The sequence below is a fragment of the Plodia interpunctella genome, chromosome 19 (assembly GCF_027563975.2).
Source record: "Plodia interpunctella isolate USDA-ARS_2022_Savannah chromosome 19, ilPloInte3.2, whole genome shotgun sequence".
Taxonomy (NCBI): Eukaryota; Metazoa; Arthropoda; class Insecta; order Lepidoptera; family Pyralidae; genus Plodia; species Plodia interpunctella.
Window position 1 is genome coordinate 6,750,513 of NC_071312.1, and position 26,494 is coordinate 6,777,006.

Consider the following 26,494-nt stretch of genomic DNA (forward strand, 5'->3'; position numbering starts at 1 on the left):
TAATCGAATAAACCCGACGAAGGCCAAGAAAATCCGCTAATAGAAATAACGATAACACAAACATCGATAACGATCATCGTATTAGCCACATCACTAACCGGAATGAGTGCTTAGCGGTCCAAATAACATTTGCAGCTGACAAAGCAATAAACATTGTACTTACGGCTCTATTCCTTGGAAATAAGAGTTGCAATTGATTTATTGGATGTGGATGTAATATTGTGAGCGAGTAAGTGCCTGATGAGTGGTTCTTGTGATTTTATTTCATTGTTTATTTGTGTGATTTGTATTCCATCCCCGTTGAAGTATAGGAAATTAAAGCTTACACGTCTTTATTAAGGCGCTCGGTGTAATGCGCCGAGTTTTGGTAAAGGGCATCGATTTAATTAGAATCGATGATTGGTATATTCTTTCTTTGGATGTGTCAGATGGATTAGTGCGTTTGTTCGTGAAATCTTGATTATGAAACTTCTTGGACACAGTATAATATTTGAGGTTAGGAAAATATCAAAAGAGTTCAAAAATAAAGTTGGACAGATTTCTTAGATTTATAAATCCTTCAAAAATAGGTACTTCATGTATAAACTTTCTAAATTTAATGATTTAACTTGAAAATATATTTTATGTGATTGAAAAATTCAAACTATAGGTAATTTACTAAGATTTGTACACTTACAAAATTAATTTAGAATTGTGTTGTTCACGTTTTGTTTTGAACAATCAACTGTGGTGATTAAAAAAAAAACAATAATTTAATAATATATAATATTAAAAAATAATACATTCGAATCACATACCAAATAAAGTTTTACATTTTACACTTAATTTCATTTGTCTTTATTTACAACTGACCGTTTAAATAATGGCGGCGACGCGCGGCAATAAACACAAACACTGAAGGTTTTATAGCATTTTTAAATGTCAGCAAAGGGCCTTAATGTGATAAGTCACGCCTAGCTGACCGTGCGATGTTATAATTATTACTCGACTTGGATCCTTCGACTGTGAACAGAGAAATAAAATGCCGGACAAGATGGCGCCAGTTTTTATAGGTTAGGTTACAAAAAATGTGATACGGGTGAAAAATATTAATGAATAAGATGGATCAATCAACTTGCAGTGCTATGGATCTCAGTACCCTATAATATTGTACGTATCTACTGTATATGTGTATCTGCTCACACCAAAATCATAACTAGTTGGTACTAAGAAGTGTTGAAGTGTGTTAAAAATGTCAATTTAAATTAATTTTATTCATTTGTTTAGGTGAAGCATTATACAGTATATAAAGTCAATAACAGATAAATTTGAACTGCAAATATTCGTTGCAAATTGTCATTTTATATTCGGAAAAAGAAAAATTAAGAAATTACAATAAGCCATTTATCTCTCTCTCTCTCTCTCTCTCTCATCTTTGTGTGTTTCGAGCTGTGACGCCCCAAAGCCCAGGATTTGCTGCTTGGCTTTGGGAATGGTATTGTTGCCTATCAGCTGGTAAGACTTTGTGTCCTTTAGTTGCCTCATACCACATCCAGGGCATGTGGTCCTATTTTAGGGCGGGTCCCACACAACAAAAAAAAACATTCATCAACAAACATTAATTATAGTCACGTTATGTCACGTTATTGAGTTAAATGCTTTTATTTATAAACATAATAATCTTCATGTTAGCCCTATTAAAACAATATTTCTTAATACGCCACCATAAATACGCTTCCCGTAGCGTTTAATCCCAAAAACGACAAATCAAAGACTTAAAAAGATATTTGAGACTATAAAAGACCCAATCCAACCACTAAAATAATAGAGTTTAAATCAAAAAGAATTTATGGACTCGAAAAGAAACAGGATGACTTTTAAAAATTAAAATGTTGCCATGTTTTTTTTTCGTCGCCGACGATAATTTAAATTAATTATGTTTGGTTAATAGACGTGCGAGGATCGGGTCGGGCCCGTTTGGGATGCTTTCGTTGGTCGAAGATAATTTAATTTAGTCATTCCATATGGTTAAATATGTTAGCATTATATGCATTATTTTGCTTTGTTTATGGTACATTACAAAAAATGGTCTTTTGACAGATATAACACCCATGTCTTAATCAGTGTACATAAATATATTATACTCGTCTAAAATTTTAACTTTATATTTTTACTAGATGTTGTCCGGGGCTTCGCTCCCATGGGAATTTTGAGATAAAATATAGCCTATAGCAATCTTGGACAATGTATCTTTCTAATGTATTTTCGGAGATTTTTCATTGTAGTTTCGGAGATAACCCGCCTCAAACATACAAACTCACAAACCCTTTATAATAATAGTATAGATTAAAGCCATAGGTACATTACACATTAATATTCCCGGGACAAACCGACAAGGAACAGTAGCGTGACGTCGAGCTTCTCTACTAATAAAAATGTCGTATTCTTAGAGATGAATTGGGAATATTAATGCAAGTTGAATATATAAAAATAAACTCGTGGATACGAATCTTAAGTACAAGTAAAACATACTGCTTTACAGAGATAGCTCACGCCTAGCCTTTCAAATAAAAAATAGTTTATATTGTTTAAGTAAATAAGAAATGTCAAAATTTGTGTTACAGAGCAACCCTATTGAATAAGTACCAAATTGGTATAAACCCGCCGGTTGTTTTTTCCATCCTAATGAGCGTCGGTGATCGTTTGATGCGGCAGGGCTGTCGCTGCGCGGTTAATATGCCATCCATCAAAACTAGCCATGGACTGGTCGCGGAATTCGAACGCAGCCCTAATTTGATAGACGCGGCCCATTATTGAGATTTATGAGCACGATAATATTTACGTTCCAATTTTAAATTCAATTACGATCACTCCGTTTTTAAAACCTTTTAAAAAAGAATAGAAAAAGAGCAAGTACGTTTCCTATGTAAATTATTTAAATTTACTATATATAATTAAGACTTATATTAAATCTTTATTATTTTTTATATAAAAAGGTCTTCATTTAATATTTTCATAAATCAAGTACCTATATTTTAAATTTCAAAGCATTCTCTTACGTATATATAAAGTGGTACAAATAAAAATCAGCGTCCTTAGATACTTAGTTGGAAAAGATGGTATCTATGAGATAATTTAATAAACACAACGAAACATGTCAATTTACAAATTTAATACTAAGAAGCAATCATGAACAATGTACAGAAATGTGAAACCAGTCGTATCATATTTCGTTTCAAATACACGAAAATATTATTATAACTTACCTTGCAGTTCATATTAAAATGTAACCCAATAGAAATAAGGTCCAATTTCAAATAATATAACACTTGTATTTTATTCGCACCGTTTTCGTCGTGGATTTCGGAAGGTAATTTTCCGTAGCATGGCAACCCTGAATAGGGTTGTCATTTAAATTTTTCGTTATTTATTTTCTATTCTTCTTTTAATGATTTGCTCACTTTTTAATAGCTCGTAATAGTTTCTAATAGTGCTTTAATAGTTTCGTACTGAATATTCTAAAGAATTTGACGTCGATAAAGAAAAACTGTATATAACAATGTCAAAGTTGACACAAAAATTTAAATATACATAAGTATACATAAGATATGCCATGAAATAATACCAGAAACATCATTTAGATGAATCTACTTTGCTGGGCGATAATCATAATAACCTGTCATTAAAATAAATTAATCACGATGTGTGTCATTAAAATAAATTAATCACATGTGATTAATTTATTTTAATGACAGGTAAATATAATCGTTCTAACTTGAATATCTTCATCCGGAATTCATAGGTTTCAGTTGAGTAGCCATATGATAAGAATCATAAGCTAATAGACTAAATTTGAAATAAGTCATCCCTCATAACAAAAAAATGATCGCTCGATAAGCAAAAGCAGAAAAAATTGTTTGTTCTTCCTTTTTATATGGCTTCGTTACTAATGATAATATAGACAACCCTATATTGTACAGGGTTGTGCCTAGTCAGTCACATTACGAATCCATTTCAATATTCAATAAAGGCTTCGCAACTTGATCCTTATGGCTCTGTAAACATAGTTTAATTTTCGTGTCCCGTTCATAGCTAATGGGTATTATTTTCTAAGTGAATCGCTGGATATATTTAGTGAGCGAGCTGAAATTGTATTTGCCCGGGCAAAATCTTTTATGTCTAGTTGGCCCTGGCGCAAACCCCAAAAATTAGGTTCAAGACCGAGCAAAATCATGTATAATTGTGAGGGATTATGAACTCTGGATATTATCATTGTTTTGTTGAACATTTGAACGACGGTATATTTGTGTTTCAGATGAAATATACATACGAAAGAAGTTGAGGGGTATTAAATAGCTATAATAGAATTAAGCTTTTTTGGTCAGAGGCTCAGCATTGCAGTGCAAATCGGCATTGTCGGCCAGCCTTTTGGGCACTTTGCCGCAGGACAACGCGCTTGCTATATAATTTGTACTCATTATAATAATTTGTAATATAAAATACAGATATATATATACATATCATAAATACCGCCTTAACATCACTTTCAAATGGTCTGGTGTCAAATCCTAGCTATTAAAAGCTGAGTAACCTATTGCCTTCATCCAGTGACTTTTCCTGACCTTTACAAACATATACCTTTCTGATAAAGGTCGCCAAGCTTAGGGTCTCATCAAAGTAAGGTTATAGGATGAAGTTTATTTTAGGTTGTCATTGTAAAATCTAGAAAGATCAATCACTGTCAATGATAGCGATGAAAAAGTGTGTGGTCGAATGAGAAAAATATCTTGCATCAGTATGAGGCAATACCATTGTTTTAGTACACGAGACTAGTACCTATCTAAAACTGTGAATATTAGAAAATATACTAAAGTTAATTCAATTTAATGAAACCTTTTATATGACTTTATAATTATAACACCAAATTAATGTAAGTTTTACTTTAATTTCAATTTTTACATATATAAACGCTTTGTTACTTACTGACCGTAATTTTTGACAGCCCGTAACTTAACATACAACTTACGTATACCTTTAGGCAGCCTTAGGTGAAAAAATCTTGCAAAATAGTCATTCACACAAATAGATTCAAATGAAATTAGTTGAATACTTAATCCCTATCCAACTGTCACTCAATCTGTATTTTACTACAGATTGAGTGACACTCAATCTGTATTTTACTAAAACCTGCACGATGTTAATTATATCTGTACATTAGTCTCCTATCTAGTCCTAATGTTTGCTGTTGTTTGTTTCTGTTTCCGTACATATTAACTTATTTATTTTGGCACCTTACCTACTTTTTTTACTTTGTTCCAGCTGAAAATCAGCGCCTTGGCTCGACACCATGGCACCATGCTGAGCTGGTCGCCATTTCGGTTGACATATTGTATTCGATCTATATTCCATACTCTTTTGTACTTTACCTTTAAGTGTTTATGTTTAATGTTGGGATTTTATGTGTTTCTTTCTTTCTTCTTTATCTGATGTTTACTTACACATTCCGTATCATGTGAGGGTTTTATAGCGATACATCAATTTACTCTTCTGGTAATTATATCGACAAACATGGCCAATTTAAACAGTACATTACTTTATAAATCATCGACATCAATCAGGCAACTACAGTTCTCAATTTTGAAATTATAATTAACTGCATGAAAATCTGTGCGGTATATTTTGAGTTTATTGCGGACAGAGAGACAGACGCGGCAGAGGACTTTTCTTTATATATACATATAGATAAACATCTAAGACCCAGGTCAATCTGTAAAAATATCATTTTCCATGTTGACCTGACCGGGGACCGGACCCGGGGACCTGCAGTGTATATTGCAGTCCGGCAGTCCGGCATGTTGACCAGTAGGCCACAGAGGTCGTCTAAATGATGCAAGCATATGCGATTATAATTATAATACCTCGACCACACAAGCGACCAATAGTTCGTTAATAAGACGAAGTAGTAACATTTTATAGTTTACGCAATTAAAATGCATCTATTGTGGGCAGCATTTACAGCCATATCTCCCACATCGAAAAAAAGTGTAATTTAATGATGCAGTGCAACACAGATGCGTTGTGTAAACGCACTTTAAATGTGACGCTTCTGTGTAAAATCGTTTAGTGGGGCAAAGAGTAGTTTTGTCGACAGATGAGGCACTCTGAACACACAACACGTCCTCTAGGATGTGTTGTCGGTTTATTTAGGAATTTCAAAACCACGAACGAATTTATTTATGATGTATGTAATTTAATAAGTACAGCATATACGAGAAAATTAACATATTCTAGAAGTCTAAATAAGGATATAACTGTTTTAATAAAAATAAATGAGAAATGCAAAAGTTTGTGACGATGTATGTGTGTCGTTACTCTTTCACGCAAAATCTACTGGACCAATTTTTATGGTACACGGGTAAAAGTTTATATATACTACCCGTGTACCATGAAAATCGGTCATGGAATAACACATGTACTTTTGATTTAGTACATTTTAACCCAAAATTTCCACAAGAGCGAAGCCCTGAGGTACACCTAGTATTATATAAATTAACATAACATATATGATTTACAAGTGCTTGGTTGACTATCATACAAGTAGGTACACAATATCCAAAATCATCGTCGACATCAAAACAGTAGCTATTCTGCATAATATTATTTACTTTTCACTGTTTGCCGTGTTCGGTGGGGGACTAGAAAAAAAAGGCCGCACTTAACAAATGACATATGGTGTGAATGAGTAAATACAGGGTGTTCCATTGTTTATATTTCAACAATATTGTAAAAACGCCTTTTAATTAAAATTATAATCCAGATACACGTCTTTATTCTATACGGGGTAGACAGAGCCAAAAGTTGTGAAACTCGAACGCCACATATTGCTGGTAACAATTTGGTAACAAATACAAGTGACATCCCGTCGCCTATGAGATAAATATAAAGTTTATGAAGCGCTTTCCTTTGATTGAGTTACAACCTGCCCGAGGAGCAGCCTGGGCATATTCTATGTTTTCCCTTCTCTCATAAAATGGAAGGCATCAATTAAAAGAATTTTATGTAGCTAATGACTGACATCTTGTTACCCCATAACAGATTGAAGCGGTGGTGGTGTAACGGTTAAGACGCCCGCCTGTGGATCGAAAGGTCTAAGGTTCGTATCCTACTCGTGCCATATGACTTTATATACAAATCTGACTCATATATAGTAGTTTTCATAGACCACCACTTGCTTCTGGTGAGGGAAAAGATCGTAAGGAAACCTGCACACTAGTGGACAGTCTAGTTCACCGTTAGTTCACCGCCATCTTGTGGCAGGTAGTCGCATACTCCTAGTGTGTATGTTTAGGCGACTGTGCCAGATGCCTTTAGGCGACTTGAATAAATCTGATACCAGTGTTAGCAATGATACACTCGATATATGATGAGATCATAGCTATGGTTCAGACAGGTCTACATTATAGTACTTACATTTTGATTAAGTTAGTGTAGTGTTTATCTAAATGTATTTTTAATATCATTAATGTACATGGTTGTGCCTATCAGAAATCTAAATAGTTGTACTTGTATATAAGTATATACTTGTATATAGTAAAATAATCGTCAAGTCTGCCGTCAAGGATGATATTGCATGCCAATGGTCTCACAACCAGGGATGTCGACGACCGTGCGAAGTAGAGACGAAAAAGTAGGAAAGCGAACCCTGAGCTCAGACACTCAACAGCTAAATAAGAAACAAAGTATATATATAGCAATGGTAAAACACACTCGAATTGCTAATTTAACACTTTCCGGGGCAGAACGGCGATTTTCGTGATTTGCGAAAATCACAATATGACACAACGCCTATTTACGCTAAAATATTTTTCAATTTATTTGCTAGTACGGACATAAGCGTGAAGATTTCATAGAGTCTATATGAAGTCACATGTTTACTGTCACAACGCAAGCAATTTCAATGGTGTACTGTCACAACAGAAGATTTTTAGCTGCAAACGTGTGGCCTTACACACACATGTAAACGTTCGCATAGTAAGCGTGTCGTGCCGCCACGAAGATAGCCGACGCGCGACTATAGCGCTGTGGTCGGTCAGTAGCGCAGTGCCACAGTGGGGGGCGATCGCTTGCGGCCGCGCAGTTTCAGCACGTGGTGTTTGTGGTTAGTATTTTATTCAATTTATTATTTTCTTGCTTTTTTGGAGTAAAATAATAACATGCCAATTATTTGTGAAATGTGTTTCAGAGAATTGAGTGTATTTTACGATAAAAATGACATATTTTGTACACCCTAACCTGTAACTATAATTATTATTATGTTTTATTGTATGTTGTATATCTATTGCAATCGTGTTATGTTGCTTCTGGTCTGGCTGTCTGTTACAATAGGTATTTTACTTATAGATGGCTACTAGAAAGAAGAGGGCACGTCAAAGCGAGAAATCCAAGACCTTGTTTGGAGCAGAAGAGTCAGGTAGTAGTCATGATCCGTTCTCTGACGTTGAAGGTGAATATGACTCCGACAAAAATTTTGAACCACCCGTGGAATATTCTAGTGGCAGTGAAGAAAGTATTTTTGACACACGTCCGCAGAACATACCCCGATCTCTGTCAGGAAGTGAGGAATCCAGTCAAGAATCTGATGAAAACTCTGAGAGTGATGACGGGACAGAAAATAACTCAGCTGAAACTCAGGAAGAAGGTGAGGATGCCGACGTAAGCAGCGACCAAGAAAGAAGCTCAATTCAGGGTGTTAGGGCTAGATCGCCCGAGCGGGTTTCTGGAGAAGAAGTTACACATCAAGAAGAAAATGAGGTAAACTGCTATTTGATACTTACCTTGAAGTTGAAACTTTGAGTTCAATTTTTTTTATAACCTATTTAATTAGTACAGTCAGCGTCATAAACATCTACACACTTTAGTACCCTAACACGTTGTAATAAGGTGCTATAGTGTGTAGATGTTTATGACGCTGACTGTACATATGTTGTAAAACCCAAAATGCGACTATACCTAAGTTTAGCCGACTAAATTTAGGTGTATCCGCATTTCGGGCTTTAGCTGTAACACATATCGCACTAACAATACAATAAGTAGTGTTGTAACTCAAAATAGGTAATTTTTCAGAATCAAAAAAGACTTATAAATCACTTCCTATTATAGATACACATAAAATGAATGTTTTCTGTGTTTTTGAAATGAAATTTTTGGCATTATTACAACGACGGTTTTATTGACTTGTGGGGCATTGAATTTTACGTTTGTTTATAGTGTTATGTCAAGTTAGATGTATTTTCAGTTACAACACTATTGTATTATTAGTGCGATATTATAAAGGATACAGGTAATTGAGTGTTGAATTGAAACTGTAAAATTTATGTACAGATTTATTTGATTTATTGTCAATAGTATGTTTACATTACTTTTTGTTCATACAGGACCAAAGCAGCAGACCAGAAGATTCACACGTTTCGGAAGAGGAAATCAGCCCAAGTCAAGACGAACCGATTACCGATCGTCAATCAAGCGCCAGTCAACCACCAGTGGCCCTAGTTTCTGATGGAAGAAATCAAGACTCTGAAGATTTTCCTTTGCCGCAACCACAGGCACAAGCTGAAGTGAGAGAGCGTGAGATAGAGGTCAGTATAGTTCAAGAAGAAAATAATGCCGGAAATCAGCTTAGTGTCAGTAGAGGACACAGACATTCGGTGAATCCTGTGCGCCGAGGTACTCCTCCACCAACTGAAAGGATTTGGGAGGAAAATGTATTAGATATTCCTTCATTTGAGTTCAGATCAGCTGCGGAAGGTCCGACTTTTGAAGTAAATGAAAATACCACATGTGAAGCAGTATTTAATGAAATTTTTACACCAGAGATGTTAGAATATTTAGTTGAAAGAACAAATTCTTACGGAGAAGCCCTAACAAATACTAATCGGCCGCATACACGCCATGCGCGAAACTCTGTATTCCGACCAACAAATACAGAAGAGATGAGAAAGTTCCTAGGGCTCATATTATTAAATGGTCATATTCATGTCCCAAACCAAAGAAAACTTTTCACTTACGATGATCCGCTGTACTTCCATCCCGTATTTAATTACACAATGTCCTGTAGAAGATACGAACAACTACTGCGGTGCTTATATGCAGCTGATTTGGGTGCAGATGGAGGTGCAAAAATTGAAGGATTCATCAATACACTGACACAAAATTTTCGAAACAAATTTAACCCTGGAGTAGATTTGTCTCTTGACGAGTCACTGTTGCTATATAGAGGGCGTTTGATGTTTCGACAATATATAAAGTCAAAAAAGGCGAGATACGGAATAAAATTTTACGTTTTAACGACATCTGATGGCTATGTGTTAAATATTAAAATGTATACTGGAGCGGAAGATGCAGATTCAACTGTGAGAAAAACAGATAAATTGGTCCTTCGTTTGATGCGTCCGTATGTGCTAAGAGGGCATAATCTCTATATGGACAACTTCTACAACTCTGTAACGCTTTCAGAGAAGTTAATAGATTTACAAACTCATTCTAATGGAACCCTGCGAAAGTCTAGGAAAGACAACCCAAAAGACGTCACAGGAAAGAAACTAAATAAAGGACAACATGTCTGGGCTAGAAAAGGAAGAGTTTACGTAAGTGCATGGAAAGATAAAAGAGAAGTCTGTATGATTACAACTTTGGACCACCCAGAACTTATTGAAGTGACAAACAGATTTGGTAAAAAGAAAACCAAACCCATAGAAGTTCATAGATACAACCAAAAAATGGCGGGCATAGATCGAGCTGACCAAATGGTCAGTTATTATTCGTCACCAAGAAAGACCATTCGGTGGTATAAAAAGGTTCTTTTCCACCTTTTGGACACGGCTGTTTGGAATTCTTTTTACATTTTCAAAAACTATGTGAAGAAAAACACAAAGTACGAGTTCATAAAATACAGAGAAGAACTGATCCGAAAACTGATTGGATTGAATGAAGAAAAAGGAGTCGATTTAGTACAAAAGTCTCATAAACACAATAGCCGACGATTTGTGGTTCAACCTGATCCAGTGCCCCAAACACAACCTGAAGAAGCATCTGCTTCCCCATCGACTTCCAATCACGGACATTGGCCTACACGCATGATGCCTTCTTCAGCATCAAAGAAGAAGTTTGCATTTTTGTCATGCAAGCAATGCTCAAAGAGTAAAATACGACGAGACACGAGCTATTACTGTAAAGGATGTGACAAATCTCCTGCATTGTGTCCATCGTGCTTCGAAGACTGGCACAAAGATCTCTAATATAATAGAAATGATACTTATATTTTGTTATATCTGAACTTGATACTGACGTTTTTAAGTTTTTTTTATTGTTATGTTTGCTGTGAAGAAGTCACATTTTTGTTTTCTTAAAAATAAATAGATACTGTAGGTAAATAGGTATAATAACAGGGTAAATTACTTTTATTTTATTGTGAGGAAGAACAAATTTTAAGTTTTTGTTAAGTTTCGTTTTATTTTTTTGTACACCCAGTATCATAAAGATTGATAAAACTGTGATTTGATGGAAAAATATGTTCCTACTTAGACTATAAGATTTAACTGATTAAAAAGACTTGGAATATAAAGACTGTATCTAAAGTTTGTCAATTATAGTTATTAAGTTGTAAACAAATTATAGTATGTGATTTAATTAAAGTGACTCTATTTTTTTCCTACAAAAAACACTTCGTACACAGGTATTGTGCAAACAATCATCAAAGGATTTGTAGTAAGTAAATATGCAACTTTACGTTTAATTATATACCAAAAACGTCTAAATCCGTGACGTAACAAGGCGTTGTGTCATATTAACGCAGTACATCTCTATTATTACCGGTCAGCACGTCTATTTGCGCTGACATACCAAGACGTTGTGTCATTTCTTAACTGTTCTTTTGATCAATTTTGGATACATCTCGACACAACGTCTGTTTACGTGTCACGTACTAAGACGTACTGTCAAATCCACAATATGAGCAGCAATGCTATACGACAGTACGCCTATTTACGGTCACGTACCCAGGCGTTGTGTCAGAATTTTACAGCATGCATGTAAAACCACATGACAGTACGCCTATTTACGTGTCACGTACCCAGGCGTTGTGTCAGAATTTTACAGCATGCATGTAAAACCACATGACAGTACGCCTATTTACGGTCACGTACCCAGGCGTTGTGTCAGAATTTTACAGCATGCATGTAAAACCACATGACAGTACGCCTATTTACGGTGACGTACCCAGGCGTTGTGTCAGAATTTTACAGCATGCATGTAAAACCACATGACAGTACGCCTATTTACGTGTCACGTACCTAGGCGTAGTGTCACATTAAGGTAGAGTCTGATGTAGTTATAATGGCAGTACGCCTACGTACAGAGACGTACTGCCATGTCAGCAGTTATAGTATCTTTAAATATGTGACACTACATTTATAGACGTGGTTTGAATTTGTATGAAAAAAAATAGTGCCACATTTGGTACTTGATCTAGTGAATAGTGTCCTTGAAAGTGTTAAAAAAAATATATCAAATATTTTTTATTATTTTACAAACACTCTGTATAGTCAATTCCCAATGGGTCGCGTGATAGTTCGAAAATAACGTAAACAAAATTGAACTTTAAAACGTACGCCACAAAGTTAAGAATCGAGTGGTAATTGCGTAATTGTATTTGGATCAATTAGTATCGCATTTTGGTGCGTGTGATGTGACAGGCTGGAAATAGATCAATATTGCTTTTTAAGAAGAAATGGTTATGTTGTCCTTTCTATTACGCAGATGCTGATTCGAAAATCGGGATTGTATTTCATTTGACGCATTCCTTTCCTGACTCTATTAGCTTTCCTTCAAGGCTCTGTTCTCATAGAACTTTCGGGATACAAGGTATGTGTATTTCAATTTAGAAAATTCGTACGTTTGAATTTACTCCATTAAGTAACAAACATAAACAATGACTTTTCTATTTCTAAAATAAGTATTTTTACAAACAAAAATACACGCGGAGACGCTTGTGTCTCAATCTTTCATTGTTGTTATGGATGATAATGCATGACGACCTCAGTGGCGCAGTGGTAAAGTGCTTGCCTCTGAACCGAGACGTCCCGGGTTCGATCCTCGGTCGGGTCATGATGGAAAATGATCTTTTTCTGATTGGCCCGGGTCTTGGATGTTTATCTATATATGTATTTGTTATAAAATATAGTATCGTTAAGTTAGTATCCCATAACACAAGTCTCGAACTTACTTTGGGGCTAGCACAATCTGTGTGATTTGTCCGGATCATAATATATTTATTTATTTATTTTATTTTAATGTATATCATACAAATTAGATATCTGATTCAAATGAAATAAAGTCAGAAAGAGGGTATTATTATTCAGATATCTAAACTAACATCACATTTCGTTAAAGATTTTGCTGAAACGTTTCAAATAGAAGGATATTTATCACAGACATAATCATTTAAGGACCTTTTAAAAGTCGTGTCATTTCTCGAAAACAGCGTCAGTTTTTGCCCAATTTTTTTATACCCGCTAACGACATTCTCTGGGGATATTGGGGATAATTTGACTTCCTACCGAGATGGGGCGATGGGGACACGTGGCATGCCCATTAACAAGAAGTGTTTGTTGGCGGCAAATTAATTACTTTTCAAAATGGCTGCCGAATTAACTGTCATATTTTTGGAATTCTTAAAACCTTTTGAAGTTTGGCGTTTTGTTTAGTTTAAAAATGATTTTAGATATTTAAAAATAAATTAGGTGATAATCAAATATTAGTGGAAAAATATTAGGCCTATTAGATAAAAAGAGAGTTACTTTAATGAAACACCAAACTATTACTATAATGAATTCTTTATCCATGGTCATGCCAATGGTCTGACAACCAGTTGTCATGCCGACGACCGTGCGAAGTGGAGACGAAAAAGCAGGAAAGCGGCCCCGGGGCTCCGACGCTCGATGGCTAAGGAAGTAACCGAGTAAATGCTTACATGAGAGAATGAGGGCCATGAGGGCCTTGGGGGCTTCAATAGTCAATCAATAGATATTGCGTGAGAGAGTAACAAACACACACACATACATCCTCACAAACTTTCGCATTTATGATGTTATTTATAGTGTTACTTAGAAATATTATATCCCGACGATGATAAAGCACGTTTGTTTTGAATTAATAAAGTATCAATTTATACAGTTCTGCAATAAATTATAAGCTAACTCTTCTCCTGTTAAGTAACTATAATTACCTTGGACAATTCGTGCATTTCTAAAATGCACTTGAAAATCCTCAACTACTACTAATGTAACTACTCTGCTGACCCCCAGGTTAATAGTTTGCTATTACACTTGGGCACAGTTGCACCAGTCAACTTTGACGTTAACTTTAACCTGCGCGCCGCAGAAAAAGATGGCGTACTTTGCGTTGTCATGCGCAGGTTAAAGTTAACGTCAAAGTTGACTGGTGCAACCGACACTTAGCCACTAGTCAACTTTACGCGTTAATTTTACCCGATGCGGGGCCGATTTGATAAAATGGCATACTTTGCGTTGTTATGCGCAGGTTAAAGTTAACGTCAAAGTTGACTGGTGCAATTGAGGCTTAGTCTGACTCAGTTCGACCACCAGTTGATAGTCCAATTGTGAGGTTCAATAGCCTCATACTCATACCCATCAAGAAATATTGGTTATTATGTTCTTTACGACTATTTTGATATAAGAGTATGACTTTATGATCACTGAAGCTTATAGCCAAGCACAATAAGTGTTACTCTAAACTACGATTTAAAGTTAAACGAAAAAAATATTTGTATGTGTGACGTAACTCAAGTGTCTCTCATCTTCGCGTGTTCCCGTTAACATTCGGAGCTGTGACGCCCTGAAGCCTAAATTCACGTAAAAAAAAAATGAAAAAACAATTTTAAAGACTTTGCTACCTATGTTCCACAACCGATTTTGAGGCTTGGAATGCCTCTTTGGAGTTACTATTGTTGCCTAGGCATGTGTCCCTTAGTCGCCTCGTACGATGTCCACGAAAGGATATGGAGTGGTCCTCTTCTAGGGCGGAACCACACGCCGCAGATCATTACCTTCCTCCTTCCCAAATAAAGTTTTGGCTTGTCAACTAGGCCATTAATCCATAGTCTTACTAATCTTCAGATATAACTCTTAAACCGTAGTTTTAATTAGTGACGCCATGTGGCACTCTTCACGTCGTCGCGGGGGACCCCCTCCCCCCGCCCCCGCGCCGGTATGCCACCTTGGTGATAGTATAATTATCTCACTATACACCCCGTTTCATGTTTGTCACAAATTATGAGAGGATAGCGATTTCAGGTCGTATGTAGGTACGTACGGTCGGCAGCAAATGTCCAGTAATACTTTTATATTTTATTTCGTAAGAATAAGGTTTAAAATAACAATTTTTTTAACAAGGTTTAAAATAACAAATTGCTGGCGACCGTACCAAACGAGCGAATGCTCATACTATCCCCATCAAACACTAACAAATTGTTTTAGTGCACATATCAACAAACAAGGAAAAAAGTAAACAGAAATGCATTTACTCCGTTATTCTAGATCCTAGAAATAATCTAAGAGATTTATTTCTCTGTTACATTAATATTATAGTAGAAGTTGCTGATAAGAACACGTACATACATTATACCCACAAATATAAATCCGTTTACATAAGGTAAATAAATAGTTAATGTAAAAGTTATTCTGAGAATGCTCAAACTTTTTGCTCGAACGAAATAATAACGATATATTTTCATTTATAAGCATTATTTGTGCATTTAATAATGCTTATAAATGAAACTAAATCGCAAATCCTTCCTATAAGTATCTCGTCCGTGATCTAAATCGATCTTAAAATTACTAATATAATTCGTGACTTATAAAAAGTATCACGTTTTCGAATTTGCCAAGTTCACAAATAATTTCATAAAGGCAATAAAGTAGGACAATAATAATTATCGGTCTAATGACGTAATTGATTGACGCACGCGATCCAAGAATCCGATTTCAAAAGTCCGCTTCTCTATCATTTTGTTAAACGCGTCAAATAAAACAGACCACCATGGCACACTTAATTGCTTGCTATGAAAATTTAAAACAATATGCAATTATCTAGTAATACTTAAACGATTTAAGTCCTTCTTGAATGTTTAACGGACGCATATAAGTAATTAGATAAAATTACAATTTCATTAAAATTTTATGAACTTATCAGTAATAAAAGGTATAAAAAAAGGTATAAAATTGTAATTTTATACCTTTTTATTTTAATACTACTTAACTTTAACTGTCAGTTGTTCCGTATAAAAATAATGAAAGTTTGACCTTAAATCTAACGAAAAATATGAAGATGAAGCGGACTTTAAGTTCCGACGCTTTTGCCTAAGAAAGAAACCGGGAAAATGTCAAGATAAAAGATAGCTTCATTTTAAATCGAGATGAAATGATAATGCAGGAGCTCGATCTCTCACTTTATCTAGATTGGTACTAATGTCATATATATTTATTCATATTGTAACGTGGTCATTACGTTGCTATCATTAAACCTGTTTCGTTTGTGCTGACACACAATACATTACTGTCGTAATTCAAATTGTTTTACCTTTTTTCAATTTATATTTTTTCACATCAAACAACAAAATAAGACTCTATCATTTACAGTGATAGCATAATATTTTTAAATAATTGATTGTGTTTTTTAGGTTTTATTCTTATATAATAAAATATATATTTATCTATTACCCTGAGATATATTATTTACCCAAAGTCTCATGTTATAATAATTAATTTATTTGCCCACTAAGTGTGCAGTGGTGGTCTGGGTTTCACCGTCAACTTTGACGTTAACTATAACGTGCGCAGGACAACGCAAAGTACCTACGCCATTTTGTATAAACGACACGCGCCGGTTAAAATCAACGACAAATTTGTACGGCGCAACTCACACTTACCAGTACCTTTACCTACGCGGTTAACGTAAATTATAAGTACTTTGTACTTATACTTAACCGCGTTATTTCGTCACTTGTGCCACAGTACAACAGAAAGAAGAATAACATGGCTGTATGGGTTACAGTTGAAAACGTTTAATTTTGTCGGGTATTTCTGGGAAGCACGCAAGATAACCGCTTTGATGAGATCCACTTTTATAGCTCGTTTGTTATCTAACCATGCGATATTAGATAGATTGTTTAATTATTTAGTAATATACAAATCTTTGGTGAGCTGAAAATACTGCAATATGTCCGTTTTTAATGAATTTATATCACAAACCCTGCTGCAATGTAAGAAACTTTGAATATAAAATATAATTTATGTGGACAATTTGAAAACGCCAGTATGGAATAATTCCGAGTCCCTTAAGAATCTAGTATATCTTACCTTATTATGGATATATTATTATTGCCGTATACTTATTAAAAATCCTAAATATATAATAAACCCAAAAGTGCCTGCAGGGGGTAAAACATATATATTACCCACTATAATCATCATAGTCGGAGCCCGAGAAACCTGTGACGACCGACAGGTCGTTTCCCTCTTGTTCGTCCCTTCAACATGTACCTCTTTTACATAAGCGACCCTCATCCATGTCCTACATGTGAACGCGTCAACTAAGCTTTGCTCTCCTAACATTCGTTTCAACCTCGCAGTCCTCTCTGATCCTCTCAACATGAATGCAGAGCTACTTTGCATGCTCTTAATATCATAAAGCGTGTATCTAAAAAATGTGCCCTAGAAACCGGTTAAAGCCCAAATGAAACTCAAATATTCCGTATAAAATAAATATATCATCCTGGCTGAAGTTATGTTCTTCTTAAGGTTGCCACCCGTATTATATAACACTAGATGTTGCCCGGAGCTTTGCTCCCGCGGGAATTTTGAGACAAAATATAGCCTATAGATAATGTACCTTTCTAATGGTGAAAGAATTTTTGAAATCGGTCCGGTAGTTTCGGAGATTACCCGCCTCCAATATACAAACTCTTAACAATAATAGTATAGATAGTATCGTACTACATTTTATAAAATTGTGTATATACTATAGAAAAATATGTACAATCATATTTACACGAAAAATTTTGTTGGATTTTCAAAATATAATAAACTATATTTAACCGCTATTGAGAAATAAATTCTATATCATCCACAAGAAAAGGTGGCAACCTTAGTTCTTCTACCTCTTTGTTCTTATTTAAGAAGACAAAAAATATGAAAAACATACCTGAGTTTCCGTCACATTCAATAGCTTGGCCATATCAGCTCTCTCTCCCGAAGAAAGGTACTTCTTCACTTCAAACAGCTTCTCCAGCTCGAAGATCTGCCTTCCAGTGAAGGTCGTTCTGGCTTTCTTCCTCCTCCCTGCGCCAGTCTCTTCCCCTTCCTCGCTGGTCAGGGACCCTTCGCCCCCCAATGGGGATCTCACGTCTTCAGTCGATTTCTTCCGTTTTATTAGCTTGGTTGGATCTGAAATTATATTTAATAGCTTTTAATCAATACTTTACTAGGAAAATGTGTTTTTTTTTTTAATTTCAGCTATGCTTTCATGGCTTGAACGTTTCTGTTTTAATGAAATTTTATATGTAGAAGTCGAACATCTCCTGAAATGACTACAAAAAGGGATGAAAGTTTGCAAAACACTTTTATGAAGCCTACGCATTTTGACATATAAATATATAAGGTTTGAATAACGACATATATCCATAAGCGATCATACTTCTAACTTTTAGTGAAAATGACGCAGATTAGTCTTCATTAATAAATACAATTGTTCAATATAAAAGCAACAGACTATTTGCTACCTGGAAAGAGGACATAACGGCCATTTTGAATAATATTAAGTTGTCGAGTGAACGTGTCTTAACTGCATTTCATCTCTCTATTTTAAAGTCAGCTCATTCGCTCATAGACAATAGAGAAAATATACCTTACAAAGTATATTATAACAATCTGTTCGGAAACGTGACGTAAAGTAATAGATGTAAAATAAGTAATTTTTTTTTAATTTTTATTTTATTAGTTTAGTTATGAAAATTAGACAGACGTATGTAGCTAGTATTAATCACCGACATAATGTAAAACAAAGTCTCTTCCTGCTGTCTGTCTGTCCCTATGTATACTTACTTAGATCTTTAAAACTACACAACGGATTTTGATGCGGGTATTTTTAATAGATACGTATTTGACGACCTCGGTGGCGCAGTGGTTAAGTGCTTGCCTCTGAACCGAAAGGTCGATCCCCGGTCGGGTCATGATGGAAAATGATCTTTTTCTGATTGGTCCGGGTCTTGGATGTTTGAAAATGTTTGATGATGATCTATATATGTATTTGTTATAAAATATAGTATCGTTGAATAACACAAGTCTCGAACTTATTTTGGAGCTAGCTCAATCTATGTGATTTCTCCTAATATATTTATTTAATTACGTGATTCAAGGCTGTATTGGGTGTATAAATTATTATGATTTTACCAGAGTGAAGCCGGGACTGTTAAGACTTTAACATAGTACATTATCAACAAAAATTAATAAAAATATAATTATTTTTTATGTTTTAACATATGATATCTTTACTCGTTTTTCATTTTATTTCAAATGGATTCATCTGGAACACGAGCACGACATGATTCCTACCTATACTTTAAAAAATCTATAGACTCGACTAATTACGTGGATTTTTGCTATAATCAGAAAAAAAAATTCACAAAAACAATTTTAATACGATACCTAAATCCTATTAAAGATAATTTCGACATTTTCAGACTCAAATAACAATAATACTCATATTATTATAGTAGGTATAATTAATCAAAATTATTAATACATTATCTGGATTATTAATAAATTAAGGATGGGTATAGATTATTTTTTTTACCTTATCAGTATTAGATACAAGTACTAATTCCGATAAGAAAAATAAAGTATAATAAAAAATATATGATAATAGGTTAATACTTCAAAGGATTAGTTCAATAAAAGAGCAGACAATCCTCTATTATAAAACAAAATCCTCTGCGACGTCTGTCTGATCGCGATAAACTCAAAAACTTACTGCACGAATTTTCATGCCGTTTTCGCTAATAGATAGTGTGGTTCCTGAGGAAGGTTTAGTCGTATAATTTGCCGGGCCGCTTGTATATAATATATTGGTATGGCAATATTTTGAACCAGCTTTTGTCCCTTTTTTCGCTCTCTTTAATGTATTTTATTATGAATTCTATAGCATTTTCTAAATGAGCAAATATAATGACTATTGTTTTCTATAATTTGATGAATGTAAATAAAATTACAATAATATTTATTTATTCTTATCAGCTGATTAAAGATTATAATTTAACTTGATTTTAATAAAAGAAAAAAGCACGTTCTAAATATGAATGGTTATAATATTGCTCATAAGATCAAACCCCCGCGCATGACAGACAAATGACAGCTAACCTCGGTGTTGCCAACGCCAACTATTTTAATTGCCTGCTTGGTAGCGAACTAATTGCGATCGAGGCCTATAACGTGGCAACACTGACTGATATATTGAGTGTTTACAATATAAATGGTATTTGATGTTATAGCCGTTTGGTATTTTGGGACGTAGACAGTAAATTTCAGGACGTTTCTCTTGAATGTCCATTGAGTAAATATCGTCTGGTTATATTTTTAACCCCGACCATAGAGGTTAGAGTAACTTAATAATATAAACATAAAAATCTATGGTATCATAACATTCAGAAAGGTGCGTGGGAAATTTAAAAAAACCCTGTATTAAAAAATCTAACATCATAAGTTCATGGTAATGTATTTTTTGTCTCATTCTGTCGATGCTACATTGTAAAAAATTGTGCGACAGTGACAAATGATAAAAGTGCAACAATTTTAACCATAAATATAATAAGGTCAGATATGCGCTGCACTAAGGTCATGTATGTTCAAAATACTGTCTTCATAATAAATCATTCTTACACATATCGCTGCTGTAGAGAATTCTTTTAGCATTAAGTAAATAAAGTCCTTTGGTAAATAAAGTTTTAATAAATAAACAGGTAAATAAAATTATAATATAACTAAAAATTATAACCAAACTTCAATATCTAGAAGGAAGCAATAGTTATTCATGTACTGTACCCATCCTACCATTTCGAAAAGCATATTAAAATAATTTCCTAGAATTGCATGAACAAAAAGTACAACGGACAAACATCTCAATAAAGCCAAGTTATATTACTCGTAGAATGGACTCATATTCCAAATGTAATGCGGTGGAATAGTATAAATATACTCCATTAAGGAGCTCAATAGTGGCGGTTAAGTCACTCTCGCAATGGTCGGTCATTGGATGGGTGATCAAAATTGTAATGTCTTGAGCTCCTCCGTGTTTCGGAAGGCACTTGAAGTCATTGGTCACGGTTGTATTTGCAGTCGTTAATACCCGCCAATCCGCAATGGGCCACGTGGTGGGTCATAGCCCACCTTATCCATCCATAAGGAAGGCCAGTGGAGGATATTTTAATGGCAGATTGTAATGACTGAAAACAGCGCGCTAAAAGATTCAAAATTACTAAATTTATGTGAATGAATATTTTCTGAAAATAAATTTGGGTTTAGATGTGTTAGCTAATAAGCTAGAAGTCGTATAGTCGCATTTACAGTGCAACGATCGCTTGCGTTTGGGGCTATGATTGTGGATTTTGCTAAGCTATATTCTAAATCTATAGTATTGTCAGTAAATATTGCGTAATATACACGGAAATGTATATCCATACACTACACTAAAGGATTTCAGCAATTTAACAGCGTTTTAACATCCCAAAAATTGCAAAATACGCAATTTACTCATATCATTGACACGACCATTTACTCCAAATAACAGCGCAATTAAATTAAATACAGAATGTGAATACATGTTGGGCGAATCGGGTTATTCAATATGTAACCAGATGATGCTGGCCAGTTGTGAAGTTGTATTTTTTTTTCATTTAAATAACTTTATTGCACTAAACAAAATAAAATAAAAACACAGGTTTATTAGCTAGTAGAGGATGAATAATTCGGATTTCAAATTTACCTGCACAGACCGTGCAGGTAAATTTGAAATTGAATTTCAAATTTACCGTCACAGTAATAGGGACTAATTTGCAATAACCTTCAATAGGTTTTCAAAAGCATTTAAATGTATTTATTAATGGTATATTATCGGCTATCATTACTATAGAAACCTGTCATTGCTTAATCTCTAAATGTTCCACCAATAAGCGACCATACAGCTAAACGTGGTCTTCGAGTTTCGCAACTCTCGGCTCTATAGCCTTAAAGACGTGACAATTTTGACGAGTGGGCAACTCTCAGCTCTATCTACCCCGTAAGGGTTAAAGACATTACGTCCGCGCTTTCATTTCTTCTTCATCTTTTCCAAAATCATAAGATATTCATAAAATTGACATTACCATAGTACAGATTAATTATTTTTAAAGTCAGATAGTAAAGCGAATTCTTGTCTTTGTTAAAATTTTAAAAAGTGCAAGTGATGAGAGCGCGAAGTTCGAAATGTTTTGAGGAAATAAATATATTAACTACTATATTGACAAAATTAGTTTTTCTTACTATTTTTATTTCTGACGACTTCGGTGGCGCAGGCGGTAAGATTCTTGTCACTGAACCGAGAGGTCCCGGGTTCGATCCCCGGTCGGGTCATGATGGAAAATAATCTTTTCCTGATTGGCCCGGGTCTTGGGTGTTTATCTATATTATGTATTTGTTATAAAATATAGTATAGTTGAGTTAGTATCCCATAACACAAGTCTCGAACTTACTTTGGGGCTAGCCCAATCTGTGTGATTTGTCCTAATATATTTATTTATTCATTTTATTTTTATAATTTATATATATTATATATTAATTTATATTTGATAAAATTTATTTTATTTTTATAAAATAAATAAATATATTAGGACAAATATATTTTTTATTTCAACTATGGAAAAGTCATACAAGAGAGGTTGATGTGCTGGGGACTGTACTACTGTAACTTTGGCTGTGTAAAACAGACCTAAAAGCGCCTATAAAGCACCGCAAAAGCTTTAATAAAACTCTATTTCAACCGCAAACTACAACAATACACTATATTACTGTCGAAGTCGGTTAAACAAACAGAGGAAAAATAAATCTGTAGTTATGGGCCTGCGGATAGAGGACACCTGTGTGTTTATCTGGTTTAAACGTCTTATAGTAACGGAAACTGTGTGTTTTTGTAGATTTCAGTAAGGAAGTTTATTTTAAACCGCTTGAAAACATCGAGTTTAAGATATTATATGACTAATCCTAGAAGATAATTATTTTTTTTTAACCTTAGTGAATTTGCAGATACAGGTGACACGTGTAATGAATGACTCTGATTGCGTTTCGCTCATCTCTGCTATCATTGGTGTTAGCTTTAATTCACCTAAAGGCGTATTACTCTAATTGCAACTTAATCAATCGGCCAAACAACCCAGTACCGCAGACAAATATCTTTATGCACAAATATTTACACGTGCTTGGAGTCGAACCCAGGACCTTGAGAGGCGTGGTGACGACTAGCTACGCCATTATGGTCATCATGCTAAATAATCGATAGGTACGTATAATATGCTGAGCTGTCGGCCTGAGATTCGAACCTGGACATTTCTAAAACAATTCAATTTCTAACCAATCGAGCCAACACAGCTTGAAGTTTTAAAAACAAAAGATTTATGTAACAACATCTAACTGAATCGGAATATCCGACCAACTTCAAAGTCGGCCACCTAGTTTACAGCGCAGTGTTTCAACTGCCTACTCAATTTATAGGGCTATTAACGAGATTGCTATGAAAAAGTGACGTGTGGTCACCTTTGATTTGTAGTTGTTTGGTTTGATGGATGGTTATTAGTTTTATGACTTCAGTTGGGTAAACAACTTGTGAACTATAAAAAATCATCTAAATAACTCATTCTTTAAGAGAAATCCTACATAGGTTTAGGCGGATATGGCTTACACTGCTGGTTTTTCATTGCGGTGAATAATAGCTCTCATACAAACTACGCAATGTTCACAGTTTGGCGATAATGTGTCGCCGGCATAAAACCTAGACAACCAGCTTAGCTATTTAGTTTATTAGTGTGTATGCTACAAGTATTTGCCACTAGATGGCGGTGAGTAGTCGTAAACGCCATGTCAGATGCCTTCAGTTGACTTATATGAAATTTGACACCAGTCTCGACAATAATGTTGGCAATAGCACGGACATAATAATAACAAAATAGAACAATAACAGAGGACAGTAAAAGAGGATTGACGTCGTTAACAAATGACAGCCGAATTTTCGTAAAAATAAGTATATTCTTTTTTAATTTCTAGCAAAATGGTAAGTACAAAATAAAAATAAAATTTAGGTTTAACATTATCTATTTGGTTTTCAAAATCTTAAATCAGCGCTTTTATTCGCTCTTAAAGGCACGTACATAAGACGTCATTGCAACAATTTTTAAACGGCATACACGACGTTATGTCATTCTATTAATAAATAAATATATTAGGAAAAATCACACAGATTGAGCTTAGGACAAATGACACAGATTGAGCTAGCCCCAAAGTAAGGTCAAGACTTGTGGGATACTAAATCAACGATACTATATTATATAACAAATACATAATATAGATAAACATCAAAGACCCGGGCCAATCAGAAAAAGATCATTTTCCATCATGACCCGACCGAGGATCGAACCCGGGAACTCTCGGTTCAGAGGCAACCACTATACCACTGCGCCACCGAGGTCGTAAATTAGCGTTTAATACGATTTTTGGCAAATGTTCGAATTCGGTTTAAAAATGTCATTGAATGTCGAATAATCATTATCTATTTCTAATATTAGTAGTTTTTTTTTAATATGATTTTTAACGAATTACTTATCTATCAATATACATTTTATATTAATTAAATGTAAATCCAGTAAATGTCCCATATAACACTAAAACTGTGGTCACACAAGTCTGAAACTGTTAACTTGACAAATCATAGACACTGCCGAAAGAGTATTTCAGTCTAATCCCGAAGCATGTATAATGTGATTTATCACTTCTGTCTGTCTGTCCCGCAAGTGTTCGAGATGAAAGGCAACCCTAGTGACTGCCCTTAAGTTACTATTACTTTTTTTTTTTTTGAAGATTCACGATGTAATTTAAAGTCAATTATAATTTTATTGCTAAGTCGGATTTTAATGGATTCGATAAAATTTTACACGATAATTAGTGATTATAGTTAATAGCTGCAAGACGAGGACTGTGTCGAAAAAGTAAAAGGTTGGTTGCATTCGAGATGTGGTGTTTGCGGAGATTGGAAAGGATTAGCTGGAAAGAAAGAATTAGTAACGAAGAGGATCATAACCGTGTGGTTTCGCCCTAGAATAGGACCACTCCATATCCTCCCTTGGTTGTCGTACGAGGCGACTAAGCGACACACAGCCTAGGCAGCTGATAGGCAACTATAGCATTCCCAAGGAGGGTAGACGTCACGCAGACGGCCGGCTTTAAATTTTTATGTTATTTCAGGTTATATTCTACCCTAACAAACTTTCGCATTTATATATAAGTAGGATTTAGTAACTATAGTACTTAGAGTATATGAGTTAGATTAAATAAGATTTTCTGAGGTATATAATAAAAAAAAACTGAACCAAATTCGATGGACAATTTTAAAATAAATAAGGTATGGACAATTAAAGCCGCTCTTAGATACAACGCGGTCATTGACGTTTGAGTAATTACTTAATTACATTTCTGAGGTCGTTAACTAAGTACTATAACCACGTAAAAAAACATTTACATTTTACTTAGATTTTCAGGGTTCCGTATAAAACGCTGTGATTGCTCCGTAGACAGAAAGCTAAAGATCCAGTCATATCTTTCAATTCGCTCGTAGGTACAAGAAAGAGATGTACTCTTAGAAGTACATGAGAAGAAAAGAGACGCTGACATCTTTTGTCTCCCATCACGTGCCCGGCCCAATCTGCGACTTTGTATGAGATTCATCGGATTGGGCCGGTAAGTTGAATCTCTAACTAAGATTTAGGTCATTTATTGCAATTCACAGGATAAAAAGAAGTCACTTAAAAATATAGTACAGGTGCAAGGGCACAGCAAGCATAATATATGCTATTTACTTAAATATAATTTCCTATATGCATGCTTATAAATAATGGAAATCGGAAGGTTTCACTGATGAATACTTTAACTCATTAAGTTACACTCGTCCACCGTCGTTATAGTTTGCTTGTATTAATTACCCTCTCTCTCTCTCTCTCTCTCTCTCTCTCTATTCTTAACAATAGAACTCAAGGCTTTCCTACTTCTTCTCCATATCGTACGATGTTCCAACATCCTCTTGGACGACATTAAATATTAGCAATTGTTGGATTACCGATTTTTATTAGCCTATATCATTTATTGAACTC

General features: G+C 34.7%; 2 protein-coding genes across 4 annotated transcripts in view; one reads left to right on the forward strand and one right to left on the reverse strand.

Moving 5' to 3' along the window:
• Nucleotides 1–26,494, reverse strand: part of NK7.1 — a 64,541-nt gene that overhangs the window by 25,013 nt on the left and 13,034 nt on the right. For both annotated transcript variants that reach the window (XM_053759571.2, XM_053759572.2), the window contains one exon: nt 18,256–18,497. In XM_053759571.2, the coding sequence (XP_053615546.1) occupies nt 18,256–18,497 (242 nt within the window). The remainder of the gene's footprint in view (nt 1–18,255; nt 18,498–26,494) is intronic.
• LOC128678187 (piggyBac transposable element-derived protein 4-like) lies at nt 7,763–11,669 on the forward strand. Of its 2 annotated transcripts, XM_053759569.2 has the most exons (3): nt 7,763–8,137; nt 8,380–8,790; nt 9,414–11,669. In XM_053759569.2, exons 2-3 carry the CDS (start codon nt 8,380–8,382, stop codon nt 11,271–11,273), a joined length of 2,271 nt encoding a protein of 756 aa, XP_053615544.1. In that variant the 5' UTR covers nt 7,763–8,137; the 3' UTR covers nt 11,274–11,669. The 2 variants fall into 2 exon arrangements, with proteins under 2 accessions (XP_053615544.1, XP_053615545.1); XM_053759570.2 differs by having other exon boundaries at nt 7,763–8,790.